The sequence below is a fragment of the Gloeophyllum trabeum genome, assembly GCF_000344685.1.
Source record: "Gloeophyllum trabeum ATCC 11539 unplaced genomic scaffold GLOTRscaffold_00007, whole genome shotgun sequence".
Lineage (NCBI taxonomy): Eukaryota > Fungi > Basidiomycota > Agaricomycetes > Gloeophyllales > Gloeophyllaceae > Gloeophyllum > Gloeophyllum trabeum.
The window spans coordinates 637,669-651,970 of NW_006920416.1; the positions used below are offsets into that span (position 1 = coordinate 637,669).

Sequence of the window (14,302 nt, forward strand, 5' to 3'; positions counted from 1 at the left end):
TTGCATGATAAAATATCGCCTTGCCTTGGTTCCTTCAGTGTCTCCCATAGCTCAACCGCTGTGAAAGTTACGCCGCCGTCCGCTCGTAGGGGTTCCTCAATGTTTATAGGGGTACGGTTGACATACACAACCCCGTATCCGGTGCCGGTCAACAATTCCCGATATTCGTTCCTGGGTCGGATAAGGGCTTTCGTACGATAGCGACTCTGCCAGATAGGATTTCGCTCGAGTACGTCCGGGAGGTGGAGACTTCATTGCGTGTTCAGGAGGACTCCGACGACAGACGTTGCACAAGTCGCGAGGTCAGACCATTTGTCATGCAAAAATACGGGAGAGTCCTAGACGACCTTTCGGAGTGTCGATGCTGGCCAGAGACATAGAAAAAAGAGGAAGGCTCATATCTCGAGGAGGGCAGGGAGTGGAACAGGAGAAAGAGGGATATTATTATCGATGCCCATCTCCCTGTCGATACGCGTCGCTTGTTTGAATTGTGGCTGTTTGCCCGCTTACGGCCTTACGTCCACGGTCATGCGGCCGGCTTGCGCTCACAAGGACCCACCGAGCAAGAATAACTTGCAGGAAAGTTTTCTATATCTATGGAAGGACTGGATGCAACGAAGAAATGCCACAACTCATAACAACCGCCCCTTCCGAGTCCGCGATCCCAGGCCCAGTAAAGTCAGGCCCAGTATCAGTACTCAGTATACTTAGGCAGGATCTTGTGCATTCTGGAGATTCCACCTCATAAAGCCTACCAACCCTCAACTGGAGTGCAGGGAGGAAGCTTAAGGCTTACGGGTATACAATAGCGAAGCCTTCGCAGTAATTCTCTACGTAGCCCGGAGATCCACGGGAACCACGCCCGCGACCCTTGAATGGAACCCGTAAACTAACGAAGATATATCCTACGCCCAGTGTGGAGGACCTTGACGGGTCGAACTTGACCGGTCTGACCCCCATCACGAACGCGACGAGACAAGTAGGCGAGGTCAGAGCAGAGAGCGTTCACGGCTCACTCTTTGGTGTCAAGATCGCTCGTAAACAGTACATTATAATGGTACAGACTACAATACAGACAAGAATCTAGCGCTACAACGGGGCAATACAAGAATAGTATCACAACCACCACATAGGGGACCATTCACACATCCGCATTCCTCCAAGTCGGGTCCACCCACTCGAGCTCGAACAGATCAAACACATCCTTCTCCGTCTTCGGGAACAGCTGCTTCGAATCCCTGCGTCGGGTTCTATACCATAGGATAAGTATCACTACTTCAACTATGATATGGAAGGACGCTCACATGCCAGAGCTATCAAACTTGTAACCCCTGCATCAACGTCGAGGTCAGCTCAGCAGCAGACGCACGAAGGAACACTCACCTCTTATCCGTCGCCCACTGCCTCAAATCCCGCTGGAACATTATCGACCCCGTCCTGGTTGATATAAGCTGCCCATCCCTTCATGCATCAGACCCTGCAAACTTACCAGCCAATCACCGCAGTCCAATACACCTCCGGCATCGCAAAGATCAGATCCAGCCTCCTCCGCACACCGCGCCTCTTTACCTCCCCTCCTTTCCCCTCCGGAAAGTCCCGGGCGAAGGGCGAGTCTTCTGGCAGCGTGAACACCGTCAGTGCCTTCTCCAGGGAATCCCAGTGCGTGGTGCGCAATGCGTTATGAGCGTGAAACCCAGACAGGTCTTCGGAATGTCAGAGTGCGATCAAATTCGAAAGAGATGAGAACATACGCATCACATGCGAGTCGAGTCCTGCATCGTAGAAACACTCAACCATGGTACTGGAATACGAGAGAAAATCGAGGACATACCTCGCTCATACAACTGATTCACGAACCGTCCGCAAAGGCCCTTGACCTTCTCGACCTCAGGGTGCGTGAACACGATATCCACGTCGTTGCTCATGGGCTTCCCGCGCCGATATCTGCTCGCCATCAGAGGTCGATCTGTATACGAAAGCGACTACCACTCACCCGCCGACGATCGTAAACACGCATCCCGGCTGTACTTGCTCCAGCTCCCTCCCTACCACCCGTCCAATCTCCTCTACCTCATCTCTCGGAATCCTGACGCACGACGCACAAGGGTCAGCATACGCCGCTACGAACCTTTATGAATCCACCGCGAACGCACTTGATATCCAACTCCTCTCTCAATCCAAGCGCAATCTTAATCCAACTATCATCCTCCACCTCTGCACCCTCGTTCCTCCCCCTGCCTCGCCTCCCACTCTGTCCCTCCACGGAAATAATCCGGCGCTCCCGCTGCTGTTCGTACACACCCTCGTCGTCCTCTTCGCCCTCCGGCGGGCGGACGCCGTACCACACCTCCAAGTCCCTGATGGTCCGCAGCCCGCGGGCGTACAGCTTGCGCACGGTGTTCGGGCCGATGCCGTAGATGGAGGTGAAGGCGGTCAGGCTTCTGTAGCGTTCGGAGTCGAGGATGGAACGGGCTTCCGATATTTGGTTTGTGTTCAGGTATTCTTCGACCTAAATATGGATCAGCATTCACGTCCGTCGTTCTTCACGCGAAAACTCACGAGTCCGCTTATTTTCTCGCCGATATAAGGTAGAACTTTAACTTGTGCCAGGGAAGTGATCCGATTCAGGTATGCTAAAGGGCAGTCCATAGCTATTAGATCCCTCAGCCCTGCCCAGGAATTCATTGAGTCAGCCCACCCTTAATGACCTATTGAAACAGATAGTCACGTTCAGTGGGCTCTAGCACGTTCAGACAACGTCGGACACTCACAGATATGGCCCGTTCGTAGCTTAGAGCACTTCTGTCCTCACCTTCGACCTCCCTGCTCTTCCGAATGATATTAAGCTCCTGCGAATGCGGGTCACACAACTACACGGTCCACAAAGTCGCTCACATTACAGAGGCCTTGGTTGGGACACACGAGCGGCGAGGCTCTGCAGCATGCATACCTCGACATGTAACTAAGCTTCGCGAGGTTCGTCGGTATCGGGAAGTCGGGAGGAAGGAGGTAAGCGGGCACATTCACGGTCGAGGCTCGCGAAGCAGTGGGCTGGGTGCTAACTGAAGAGACGGGCTTCTTCGGATGGGGCGACGAAGATGTATCCTTCAAGGATACCTTCGAGAGGCGCTTCGTAGTACCATCAGCGTCGGATGACGGCGAAGAGGGCGGGGACGGCAGCTGTGTCTGTGACGGCTCTGACTGTCTCGAAGGGCCAGCCTCGTCGTCCTCTGGCTCGGCGCTGCTTTCGCGATCCTTGTCGGAGCAGTTCTTCACCGTCTCATCGTGCAAGTCCTCCAGAGCAGCGTAGTCCCCGCATGGCTGTGCTTCACCTCGGCTGACAGAATCCCGTATCCAGTCGGGCTTCACTATAGCCTTTTCTTTCTTCGCGCAGATGGTGACATTCAGCGTACAGTCCCCATTATTTCATACGAATACGATGACGTACAGCAGCTTCCCAGTCCAGGTGTCTCTGCAGCCGCTTCTTCATCCCGATACACGTTACAACGACCTCTGACTCCCCCACGTCCGTGCATAGCTCCCCTCCAGCATTCTCTACAAGTCGATATAGCTCCCCGACGGTGTTCCCGTCGAGCTTCGCGTCCACTATATGGATCTTGATATCCTTCAGAGCGTCAGACTCTTGGCCTTGCACGGTTTTTAATCGTTTGGATGTTGGAAGAACGGTATTCAAAGAGGACTCGTGTGTAGGTGGTGCCGGTCGCTTGAATGGCATTAATATACAGTACAGAAAAGAGGAATATTAGGAATAGAGAGCGTTTGGTGCAGGATTGCGGACGGACAGCATCAGCCACAGTGACAAGTGGTCACAAATACAGACGTCACTCCGATCGCGATCGAGAGCAACCGTGCGAAGTCCCGGTGCCCCATGGGACCGTCGCGTCAGACCGCCTGGTACGTCAGGGAAACCCTCTGACGCGAAGAAAAAACAGCCTTGCATCTCTACGCGTACCAGTCAGTAGTCGTATGATGCATGCGGACACAGTAAGATCCCCCCCCCCGGCCTTGGGCTGAAGCTTCTGTCTTATTCTCCACACGGTCGCAGCCTTATTCACGATTATACACGCCGAGCGTCAGCCCCAGACTAGCAGCCTCGGGCAGAGGGCTCATATCAAGGGGCGGCCACACTCGTCTTTTAGGATTCCTGTAATGGATGGCCCAGAACAGTGCGACGAGGTGCATACATCGGTCCGTGGCGGAGGTCCGGTCTGACCCATAAAAAGCCTTCCGAACCGTTAGACTCGGAGATGAATATTCACCTCGAGCAGCCGTCACAAGCAAGAGGCACTCAAGAGCCTCGATAGAGAAATCGTCAGAGATCGTTCTGGTCCATAAGCAAGTAATGTCATTCAAATGAGGCTCAGGAGGAACGGATCATGGCAATTGCCGGTCTAGCGTGCCCGTACTTGCACGGCGTGGCAATTGACCGCAATCTGCGGTGTTCAACGCTCTCATGAGCGAGATGGGGCTGCCCAGCCATATGCCGACGTTTCGGTCGCGCAATGAGCGATATATCGGCCTATCGTTGCGACTGACGTCTTGTACTCTCATACAGTGCCCATCATCACAGGTCGGCTATGTTATATTGCTCCGGGACGTCGTCACATACTCCCCGGACATGATCTGCTTTCGTACTAAGTAGTAGTTAGAAAAATACATAGGTTCGTGGGGAAACTTTGTACCGTCGCGCAACGACGTCGACGAGCTTTGAGACCCCAGGTTGCTTGCGCGAGCCGCGCCATATTGTCTTACGCAGTACAACCGACGGCGGTGGAATACGCTAATCCAACGACTGCGGTGACTGATACAGTACGCTAACCTCCGCGAAGACGGATACACACTGCTGACTGCTGGGGCGACGCGTACTACACTGTTCTTACATCGGCGAGGGGGTTACCCACTTCGCAAAGGGAGATAGAGTGTAAGATATTTCTTCATCATTCCGCGACTCCTTCCTAAGGAAGATATTGTTCGTAGGATCTCTCAAGGAAGCTACACCCAGGACAGAGCTGGATATCAGCAATATGCGCTCACAGTAGCAAACTACAGTGCCAAGGTGTGCCGTATACATGATATCTCCTCTGCGTCGGAAGAATTCACAAGTCGCTCTTGCTGTCAGGTGCCTTCTCAGCTGCCGCTGGATGAAGCTGCGTCTCTGCCAAGCGCCACCATAGCTGCCGCCTTCGGACTCTACGGTGAGGTGAATGAAGCAGGCCCTGGAGGCGCCGGCCTGACCCCTCCCTGGGAGGCGGGCGGACGTGACAAGTACTCTGGCAAACCCATTTTCATCTCCGGAGGGTCTTCCTCCGTGGGGCAGCTCGGTGAGTTACAATACCAATCAACGACTCAGAATATATCTATCTCACCATACATGTGTAGTCATCCAATTTGCGAAGCTCTCAGGCTTCTCCCCCATCATCGTCACGGCGTCGTCGCACAACGAGTCCCTCCTCAAGTCCCTTGGCGCGACGCACGTGATCGACAGGAGCCTCCAAGCGGAGGCCCTGCGTTCGGCCGTGTCGGCGGTAACGACCGCACCGCTCGAGATCATTCTTGACGTAGTAAGCCTGAACGACTCGCAGCAAGCGGCATACGACCTGCTGGCGCCGGGAGGGACTCTGGTCCTCACCCTCCCCCCGACGATCCGCGCTGACCCGGAGTCGCGCAAGAGGGTGTTCTACATTATGGGATTCATTCACATGCCGGGCAATGGGAAGGCAGCGGCGAGCTTGTTCGCTGCGCTGCCCGACCTGCTTGCGAAGGGGGATATCAAGGTAAGCGTCCGAGTAGCCGTGCTCTGCGACGTATGCTGACTCATACGCGAACGCGCTGTCGCAGCCGAACCCGGTGAAGGTGATTCCAGGTGGCTTGAACGGTATAGCGGCAGGATGGAAGGAGTTGGAAGAAGGCCGAGTTAGTGGTCAGAAGTTGATAGTGTGTCCGCAGGAGACCGTGGTCTGAGTTCGATGGAGAAGGAGGCATTGAGAGCTTGGAAATCCTGGCCAGTGACTGTATATTCTGCTTGTATGATTAGCAAGGACGGGATTGGATTGAGTATAGGGAATCGAGGTATTTTCACGTCAGACCGGACCATCGGCGCATACGAACAGCAACCACGGGCCTTAATAGGTGCACCGTTCATCACCTAAGCTGACCGCTGCATCCGTTAGCATAGCGTCCTGAGCACAGGCCAAAAGTATACTGATGTTAATGGCTGCCATTGGCATGCTGGACATAGAGCGACAGGAGAACGCGATGCCACGAGAATAGCCATTGCATTGGAGGTCGCCACGGAAGGAGACGACGTCCTCGATACTGACGGGCAAGGGTGGCACACGGAACTCAGAGAGCTGCTCGACGTTCACTATGGCGGATGTTGGCTATTATGGAGCATTCACCTGGGACCCGATTTGTTACTTACCATCCTCCATCACAAGTACGACAATTGCCTGCCCGGAGGGTCAGAGAGGAGTACAGGAACGCGGAGACCATCGGCGACGACAGGACTGATCAACCTGAAGGCGTGGAGAGCGCCGACATCGGTGAGATGAGCTTCCTCCTTACCGGCTAAAGCACACTCTTCAGGTTTCAGCTACTCCAGGCTCTGACGCAACGAATGCGAACGCGTGACAATCGTCGTGGTCCGGTGTGGGCGGAGATCCACAAGAGAGAATCGTGGATGCAGAATGCCGTCCGGAAGTCTGTAGAGAACGGATCATATGCTCGAGACACTTACATACCCGTCAATTCTTGCACCATGAGCAGAAACGAAGAGCGGCGAGTGCAATTCGTCGATTATCGAGCGAGCAAGGCGTGGAATCAATGTCCCCTCTCTCAAGAAACCTTCGAGGGGCACCTATTCGCGTTGGGTGGATGAAGCGGCACAGCTGTCCCCACTCCGGATGCTCATCACAACGTAAGCAAGTCGATACAACTAACAGAGAGGGACTTCCCGATATTGGACCACAAAGTTGAAGCGGCGCACTCCCATGCTACCGCTCAAGCAGTATTCATTGGCCTTCTACGATGGGCGAGTCCAAGCAAGCCACCGGCAACATCCGCGAACAGACAAGTGGCGGATAAAAGCCTCATACTCAACTCTGACCACAACGCCCGACATTGCAACTTTCCTCTGCCCCGTCTTACTTCCAATGGCCGTCGAACTTCACCGCGAGTCTCGGATGACAGCCCAAGAGAAGAGAAATCTGAGAAGGATACTCATTGCACTGGCCACTGTGACCGCAGATGCTGAGCCACACGATTCTGATGAGGAGTGGGATGAGTGGGACGAAGTCCTCGACGAACTCTGGGACGACAGTGACCTAGACTTTGATGAATACGATTCAGAAGAGGATGAGGTGTGTTGTCTCGTACGATTGCATAACGTGATTGTCAGAAATTGACCTGGGGATTGGTAAATAGATGACTGAATCAGAAAATCAATTCACCAACCAAGAGGAGCGTCCTGATGCGCGGTCACGGCAGACCACGATATCTGGGGAGGAAAGCGACAATTTGCTGAACAGCAATGGTTGTGGCAGAGATTCGGGAGAACCAAAGGAGGAGCTTGATGAATCTCGCCGCAATCATAGCTATCCTCCGCTCATGGCCTTCCATGAAGCATCCAACGCTAGGCAGCCACCTAGTGGCCAGAGCGACGAACCACCAGCAGATCGGACATTTACAGGCCGCGTATTCAGCCCGCCGTTGACCATGGTAATTGGGCCAATCTACCAGCGACCCGATACTCCGGACGAGAGTGCGGCAAACTAGAGCCACGGGCGGTTACGGCCGGCGTCATCCTGGCTGTATTTCCGGACGGGTTGGTTGGTGAAGAGGTTGGGGAGACCCCTCGGAAGGGCAGTCAGCCAAGGTATCTTCTATAATGTATTCATTGTATCATGAGATGTGTCGCGCTATCGGTTAGACCTCCCAGCCGCATAACAGAACAAACCTGAGCTCGATGTACCGCGTTCCCGCGGCCCTTATTCCAGCAAATTACAAGATGCAACCTGGAGTCTTGTACTAGGCAAGATAGTCATGCTAGGACGTCATCCGGCTGGGTGATTTATGGCACACAAAGACAATACTTTATGCAAGAGTCAGATGCGAGCGATTTCAAGCTTTGATTCAAATTCATCATCCAATGTCGTTGGCCCTCCGCTTGAGCCAAGTTCCTTCCGCACACACCCATCATAAGCACATAACCACAGACGGATACAATTTCGACGAGCTCGAGGTTGACCGAGTACGCATAGTCTGCCAGTGAGGGGACGGATAGACGCGCATCACGGTGCTCTTGGAGAGATTGTGGCAAATGACTGCGCCATCATTGCTTCAATTCTCACCTGCCGCGTCGGTGATTCTGCAGTGGCATCCATACTCAGCTATGTACTGTATGTTCCCCACTGCGCAATTCCGAAAGTTCATCATCGAGAGCGACGTTGGTTGACAGCGGTCTGCCGCGTCTTGCTTGCGCCTTATACATACTTTCGCCAGCCTTGGACGCTGCGTTGAATTATGGAGGGACCCAACGTTGTACCCACTGTTGTTGATCTCGCAAAGCGATCCAGTTATAGCGTGCGATCTCATCAGTCGAATGCATCCCGGAACCGTGCGGATGAAGATGTCCCATGTAGTCGAAGCGAAGCCAGGACGAAGGTAGAGGCAGCTGAAGCTGTTGTGGAACAACATGAGCCGGCGGTCCACCCAGAGTTCAAGTTACCGAAGCTTAGGTCTCTATCAATAATCGTATCAACCAATGTAATGTTGCAGGTGAGCTACGTTCAACAGAATGAGACGGTATGGGCCTGATACGTTCAACAGCTGTCATTCTTCATAATCGTCTTGTCCTCTAGCGAGTACGCCGCATACCTGTTTGGTCATTGGTATCCCTATTGTCTTCTCGGGTCTCGCCCTCCTTTCGATGATGAAATGGATCAAGGCCATCTCCGCGTTCGGTTGCGTTTACAAGGCTTTTACAGGTGTATACCACCGTCCGTTTCACTTAGCCTGTGCCGCCAGCGTACTCGGCAATATGCTGGACGGTCTCGCGTATAGGGCACACTTCCTGCACCTGATCCTGATATCCCGCATCGTGCTCGGGGTATCGTTTACCTTCTGGATGTACTGCAAGCGCTACTGCTCCGACCCGAGGATCGTGGGCATCCGTCAGCGAACCGCGCTAGCCGGATGGCTCGTCGTGGGGCAAGGTGCGGGATTCAGCGTCCGCCCTTCTATCGGAGGTCTGCTTTACAGAGTGGGGTTCAAGAATGGGGTCTTCCACGGGTGCACTAGCCCCGGGTGGATCATCTCAGGTGCTTAGCTCGCCTTTTGGTTGCCGTGTCCATCTTCTTCGAAGACGTACCCATCAACCCGCCGCCCAGGAGTCAGAATCGGTGGCCTCGACCTGTTCTGACAGGATGAGAAGTGTTCCTTCATCTTGAACGTGTGCCGCTTGCGAAGTGGGGACCAGGAACTCCAATGTAACTCGGAGAATAACCCGCCAACGGCAGCTCCCTGCCATCTCGGAATGATCGTAGGTCATTAGGCGTTCATCCAGCGCCTTCTTCTGATCTTCGCACCGACACTTGAACGGTAGGATGTATTTCAAGGTTCGTAAAGCAACAGAGGTATAAATATGCGTGTATCCATGCCAGACGGTCCGTAGAATCAATAGATACGTGTACGGAGGATACAATGAAATGAGCATGAGACAACATGTACGAAATTCACAGCAACAGATAAAGCAATGCGAAAAGCACATATGTGGCATATCGGGGGAGCATGGGGAACAGACTCGAAAGAGAAAATAGAAACACTACCAGTGCGCACAGTTCACGGTGAGCGGTCTGACTACTTCCAACTGGGCTTCGCAGATCCGGACGATTGTTCTCCTCTCCTCTTCAAACTTGAAGCACCTCCCTGGCTTCTGCTGGAATGGACTGATCTCGTGCCACCAGCCCCGCTGGAGGAACCGGCGAGCCCCTCTCGAGAGCGGAGGACTTTGCTGGAAGTGTCGAGCGGGGCATCGCTTGTTCTTTCACTCCTTCTCCAGACGCTCTGAGAACTTCCACTCACGCGAGGCGGAGATGAGTGGGCGGGCTGAGGAACTCCGGACAGCAACGGAACGTCACCAGCCGCTACAAGCGGGGACCTTGGTTCCGCTCCTACCTGGGCAGCTTCCGGTGCGACAAGGGCCGTCGACCTGGACGGCAAGTTGCGTCGGGATTCCGAGTTCCTCAACGCAACGGAGAGTAGCGCGTCAGATCGAGATCGCGTCGCCGACGAGTATACTGTCGACAGCTTACTCTGAGCACTAGAAGACATGGGGAGCAGTGTATTGCCAGGCTGAGATGAGGCTTGCGAGCCGCCGGCCGCGGAAGGCCTCCCAGACGTAGCCGAAGGCTCGGACATGGGTCGCGACAGTACGTCGCCAGACTTGGATCGCATTTTGGAGGAGCTCGCAGCGGCCGGCTCCTCAGGTCCACCACGCGTAGGCGGAATAGTCGCATTGCCGGATTGGGAGGGCGCCGGGCAGGAGCTCCTAGGGTCAGCGGCCATCCCAGGTCCAGTCGAAGACTCGGACAGGACTTGCACCGGAGCATGCGATCGCGTCTCCAAGTGATTTGCAGCCGATCCTATCTCACCTGCCCTAGGAGACCGATTAGACGGGGGACTACCGAGATTGCTGTCTGCAAAAGGGAGCGGCGACAGCACTTGGGAAATATTTGAGGAAAGCATGCGGCTAATCTCCTTGTTGTCCTCGTTCTTCGGTCTACCTGCGGGTGTAAAGACCTGAGCTTTATCTTCCTGAGGCCATTCACCCTCTCCCAGAGCCTTGTCGATCGCGGATAGGAAGTTTTGATGTGTCAACTGACAGTCTAAGGTATCCCGGTTGGCCTGCTCGATAAGTCGACGTAGCCGCCGATTACGCATGTACTTGGTGTGAACCAGGAATTGCAGGGTAGCAAGGCAGTCGGTGAGAGGCTCATTATCTTGCACGATGACCTCGCCGAAAGCAAGAAACATCATCTTGCCGCTCCCGTCTTCCGCATCAAATATCCACGATACACAGTCCTTTCCGTCTCTCTCTTTGCCGCCGTGAGAGACAGTGCACCTAGTGTGGCGTAGGACCAGCCAGAGCACCACCCAAAATACCGACTCAAGATCGTGCCAGGGTTCGTGGTCACCATGATGCTGCTGAAGCCGCTTGATGGCGAGAAATTGAAATGTTCCCTGTCAATGCGTATCAGTATGACATTCTACGCTATGGAGTCATCATGCGTACCGTGATGAATTTCCGCTGCTCTTCAGAACCTGGCATGTCTGGATGGAATGCCAGTTCTGGATCAATGAGAAAGCCTCTCGCGCCATTCTCATCGGCGGGATCGACACTGATCATAATGTTATTTACACTGATGTCCCTGTGGAGGATGCCTAGATCGGATAGCTCCTGGAGTCCTGTGGACGTGTCAGAATCATTCGTCGGGTCAGAAGATGAGGACCTACCTTTGATGGCATCGCGAACTGCCCCCATCAATTGGCGAGTCGACGAAAACTTGTCAAGAGGTATGCCGACCGAACTGAGAATACATCTATGATGAACACGTTCGGGCAAGCTGCATTTACCCGCCATCGACTTGATTCTTCCGGCTGCCGTACGATGAATGCAAGGGCTATTTGGCTCATCTACGTCGTATGCATCGTAGAATCTTGCCACGCCGAAGACGTCCCGCCCGCCCTCGCATATCCGCCGGTATATGTCGCCTTCAGACCATCTTCCGGATTCGTACCAAGTATCTTTGACTATGAAGGGCTGAGTAGGTGAGCCGTCGTTTTTGACAGCTATCCAGACGCGGGTACCACGACCAACAGCTGATTTGTATGAGAATATTGGACGCCCAATTGTAAGAAATTCCTCTTCGGCGCCTGAGCTAGGACGACGGATAGATACACGAGTACCTTCGTCCACATAGTCCTTGCCCGGAGTAAGAGGCTTGTATTCTTCCATAATACGCGTTTTCAGAGCTTTGTTGTAGCCATCGCGCACGAGTCTCCTAGCCTTGGCATCGGGGCGGAAAGGACGACATGCAGTGGTATCTAGCCCGCCTTTTCCATAGTCGTTCAGAGCCTGCAGGAAGCTCACTAATGGAGAAGGGTCCTCTTTGAAAGCAAAGGCCTCGGATACCAGGACACCAGAACGGTCCCAATAGAACAATCGAGCAGTTTCGCCAAACAACCCCACCCCAGTATAGAAACAGCGTGGTGCCGCTTCCAGAGCAATCGTGGCATAATGCTGTATTTGATTCCATATTTCCACGTTGTGGAGGCTTATAGACTGAGAGTCTTCGCTGAGAGAGAGAGGATCTTCTTTCGTGGTCCGCTTCACCTCCAGGAAGCTGATACCGTGAGCCCAACTCTTTTCCATTGTATCAAGGGTGTGTATCGTTACGTCTGGAGTCAAGGTAGGTCCACCGGGCCATACCTCGCCCCTCTTCGACGAGGAGTTGTCTATGCGAAGCTGGTGGCTCACATCCGCGGCAATATCGGTAACGGCAGTAACCTATAGTCTGCGTCAGCCTAAATTTGGTGGAGTCAATCATATACGTACTAATGGGCCATACATATCACGCTCCAGGATATTGAGTCCAGCAGGGATCGCGCGGAGCAGTGTCTTGTAGCGGTTCAGGTCATCCTCATCCGGAGCCACGTAAGCGACACTTGGAAAAGCAATCGAAAGAAACTGCTGCATGGGTGCATGGCCGAAGAAATTCTTCGCCATCTCTCGCCCAGCCCAGCGCCGTGGCACACCCGCTTCAGGCTGTCCGGACTGGAACTGGCCGCGGGAGCTCAAAGGCTTGAGATGAGGAAGATGAGGAGTGACGGGACGGCGTTTGGATTTGTCAGTGCGAGAGAGAGCATCGGTAGCCATGCCTGTAAGCGTTTCAAGGTTGGGCGAGTGGAGAAATACTTACCGAGGTGGCAGCATGATCTGAATTTATAGGGCGGTTGCTCATGTTTGTCCTAGACGGGTTGTGAAAGCTTTCCTATACAAGGTCAATTCTAATTTGATGTGGCCGCGCACTGCCCCACACTAGGACAATGGAGGAAGCAGAGAACGCGTGGCGACGGTATTAAACATGACGGACGCGCTCATCGCGTCACGTGCCTTACACTTGTCACACGTGGGCCACATTCTTGCTTCTCGCCAGTCCACCTAGGCTAGTGCATATTTCCGATACAGCATAGGGAAGTCCCCCCTTAGCCCGCTTTTGGAAGTGAACCCTACCCAAACGAGTAGCTGGGGCGCCGCAGCAGTGGTAAACCACGTGCGTGGACCTTGCCGAATATACGGCAAGGAACTTCGTGCTGTTGACTCCCCGTTGTGCTCGCAGTACTATAACGTAGTAGTTGTAATTTATCCTGTGAATAATGTACCAGGAGGAGCTACTGAGCTTTGGGACTCCCCACTGACAGTAGGAGACAGTCTGAAAAGCTACAGTTCTCTCAGCGTGATTTTTGATCCCAGTAAGGCTTCTACTGGGCCACATTTAGTGCCTCGACCCCCCCCCACTTTAAAGAAATTGTGTAAATGAGGTTCTATGCCCTCTTGCGCGTTCAGCGCGTACGTTATAGGCAGTATAACCCTCGGTGTAGGGTAGAGGAAGCGTTGAAGAGGTCGAGACTATATACGTGCCGAGGTCCGGCAGATGCCAACCATGTGCACCTGCCGTTTTGGGCGGAGAATCCTGCCTTTTTGAGCACGCGCGAGAGCCTGGGGGGGACTTCTGCGACGCTGATACTAAACGGGTACAAGCCTCCATTAAAGACAGTTGCTCGTCTACTAAGTCTTTTTTAAGAGGCGCAGGATCAAGCCTAAGTCCACCCACGCATTCGAGCCCTCCCGCACACGACACAGACTTCAGCCTCCTAAAATTTGTCTGGATACATTTGCTGACACCGTATATAATACTCAGCGTTCCGTCCCTGCGCCTGTGAGGAACCACAGAATGCTGCAGCTACAGTGGTTGGCTAGAGGCGTCAAATACAGCGAGCAAGAATGCATACATTGATGAGTCATTGATTACTATGGAAGCTACGAATATTGCTTAGGCCGCGCTCTTCCCATACCCTTCCAGCCGGATCGTTGTTACTCGTGTGGCATCGGCCTGTCCAGAGTAGCGGCCGCGGAGAGTAACTTATCCGCCTTGTTTGTGTAGTTCATCAAAACGCCTGATGCGCGAGTATGAGCCGATAGCTCTTGTATCTTACGACTCTG

At 53.7% G+C, this 14,302-nt stretch overlaps 4 protein-coding genes across 4 annotated transcripts; 2 read left to right on the forward strand and 2 right to left on the reverse strand.

Moving 5' to 3' along the window:
* Positions 1 to 1,101: 1,101 nt before the first annotated feature.
* Positions 1,102 to 3,736, reverse strand: GLOTRDRAFT_100013 (Nucleotidyltransferase). Its single transcript, XM_007868093.1, is given in 14 exon segments — positions 1,102 to 1,250; positions 1,305 to 1,331; positions 1,384 to 1,437; positions 1,490 to 1,703; positions 1,752 to 1,765; positions 1,809 to 1,821; positions 1,832 to 1,944; positions 1,994 to 2,086; positions 2,154 to 2,509; positions 2,560 to 2,633; positions 2,699 to 2,708; positions 2,772 to 2,849; positions 2,896 to 3,384; positions 3,449 to 3,736. The coding sequence occupies 14 exon segments, from the start codon at positions 3,488 to 3,490 to the stop codon at positions 1,142 to 1,144; spliced, it is 1,686 nt and encodes a 561-aa protein (XP_007866284.1). The 5' UTR covers positions 3,491 to 3,736; the 3' UTR covers positions 1,102 to 1,141.
* Positions 3,737 to 4,901: 1,165 nt separating this feature from the next.
* Positions 4,902 to 5,982, forward strand: GLOTRDRAFT_42129 (NAD P-binding protein; the record flags this gene model as incomplete). Its single annotated transcript, XM_007867931.1, has 5 exons — positions 4,902 to 4,942; positions 4,999 to 5,077; positions 5,141 to 5,342; positions 5,401 to 5,795; positions 5,860 to 5,982. Coding segments are annotated over 5 exons (840 nt in total), but the record flags the coding sequence as incomplete, so codon positions are not given.
* Positions 5,983 to 7,172: 1,190 nt separating this feature from the next.
* Positions 7,173 to 7,794, forward strand: GLOTRDRAFT_129411 (uncharacterized protein; the record flags this gene model as incomplete). The annotated part of the gene is made up of 2 exons (XM_007868094.1): positions 7,173 to 7,379; positions 7,444 to 7,794. The coding sequence occupies 2 exons, from the start codon at positions 7,173 to 7,175 to the stop codon at positions 7,792 to 7,794; spliced, it is 558 nt and encodes a 185-aa protein (XP_007866285.1).
* A 2,082-nt stretch (positions 7,795 to 9,876) lies between these two features.
* Positions 9,877 to 12,955, reverse strand: GLOTRDRAFT_93657 (uncharacterized protein; the record flags this gene model as incomplete). Its single annotated transcript, XM_007868095.1, has 4 exons — positions 9,877 to 10,904; positions 11,986 to 12,154; positions 12,344 to 12,586; positions 12,635 to 12,955. The coding sequence occupies 4 exons, from the start codon at positions 12,953 to 12,955 to the stop codon at positions 9,877 to 9,879; spliced, it is 1,761 nt and encodes a 586-aa protein (XP_007866286.1).
* Positions 12,956 to 14,302: the final 1,347 nt, after the last annotated feature.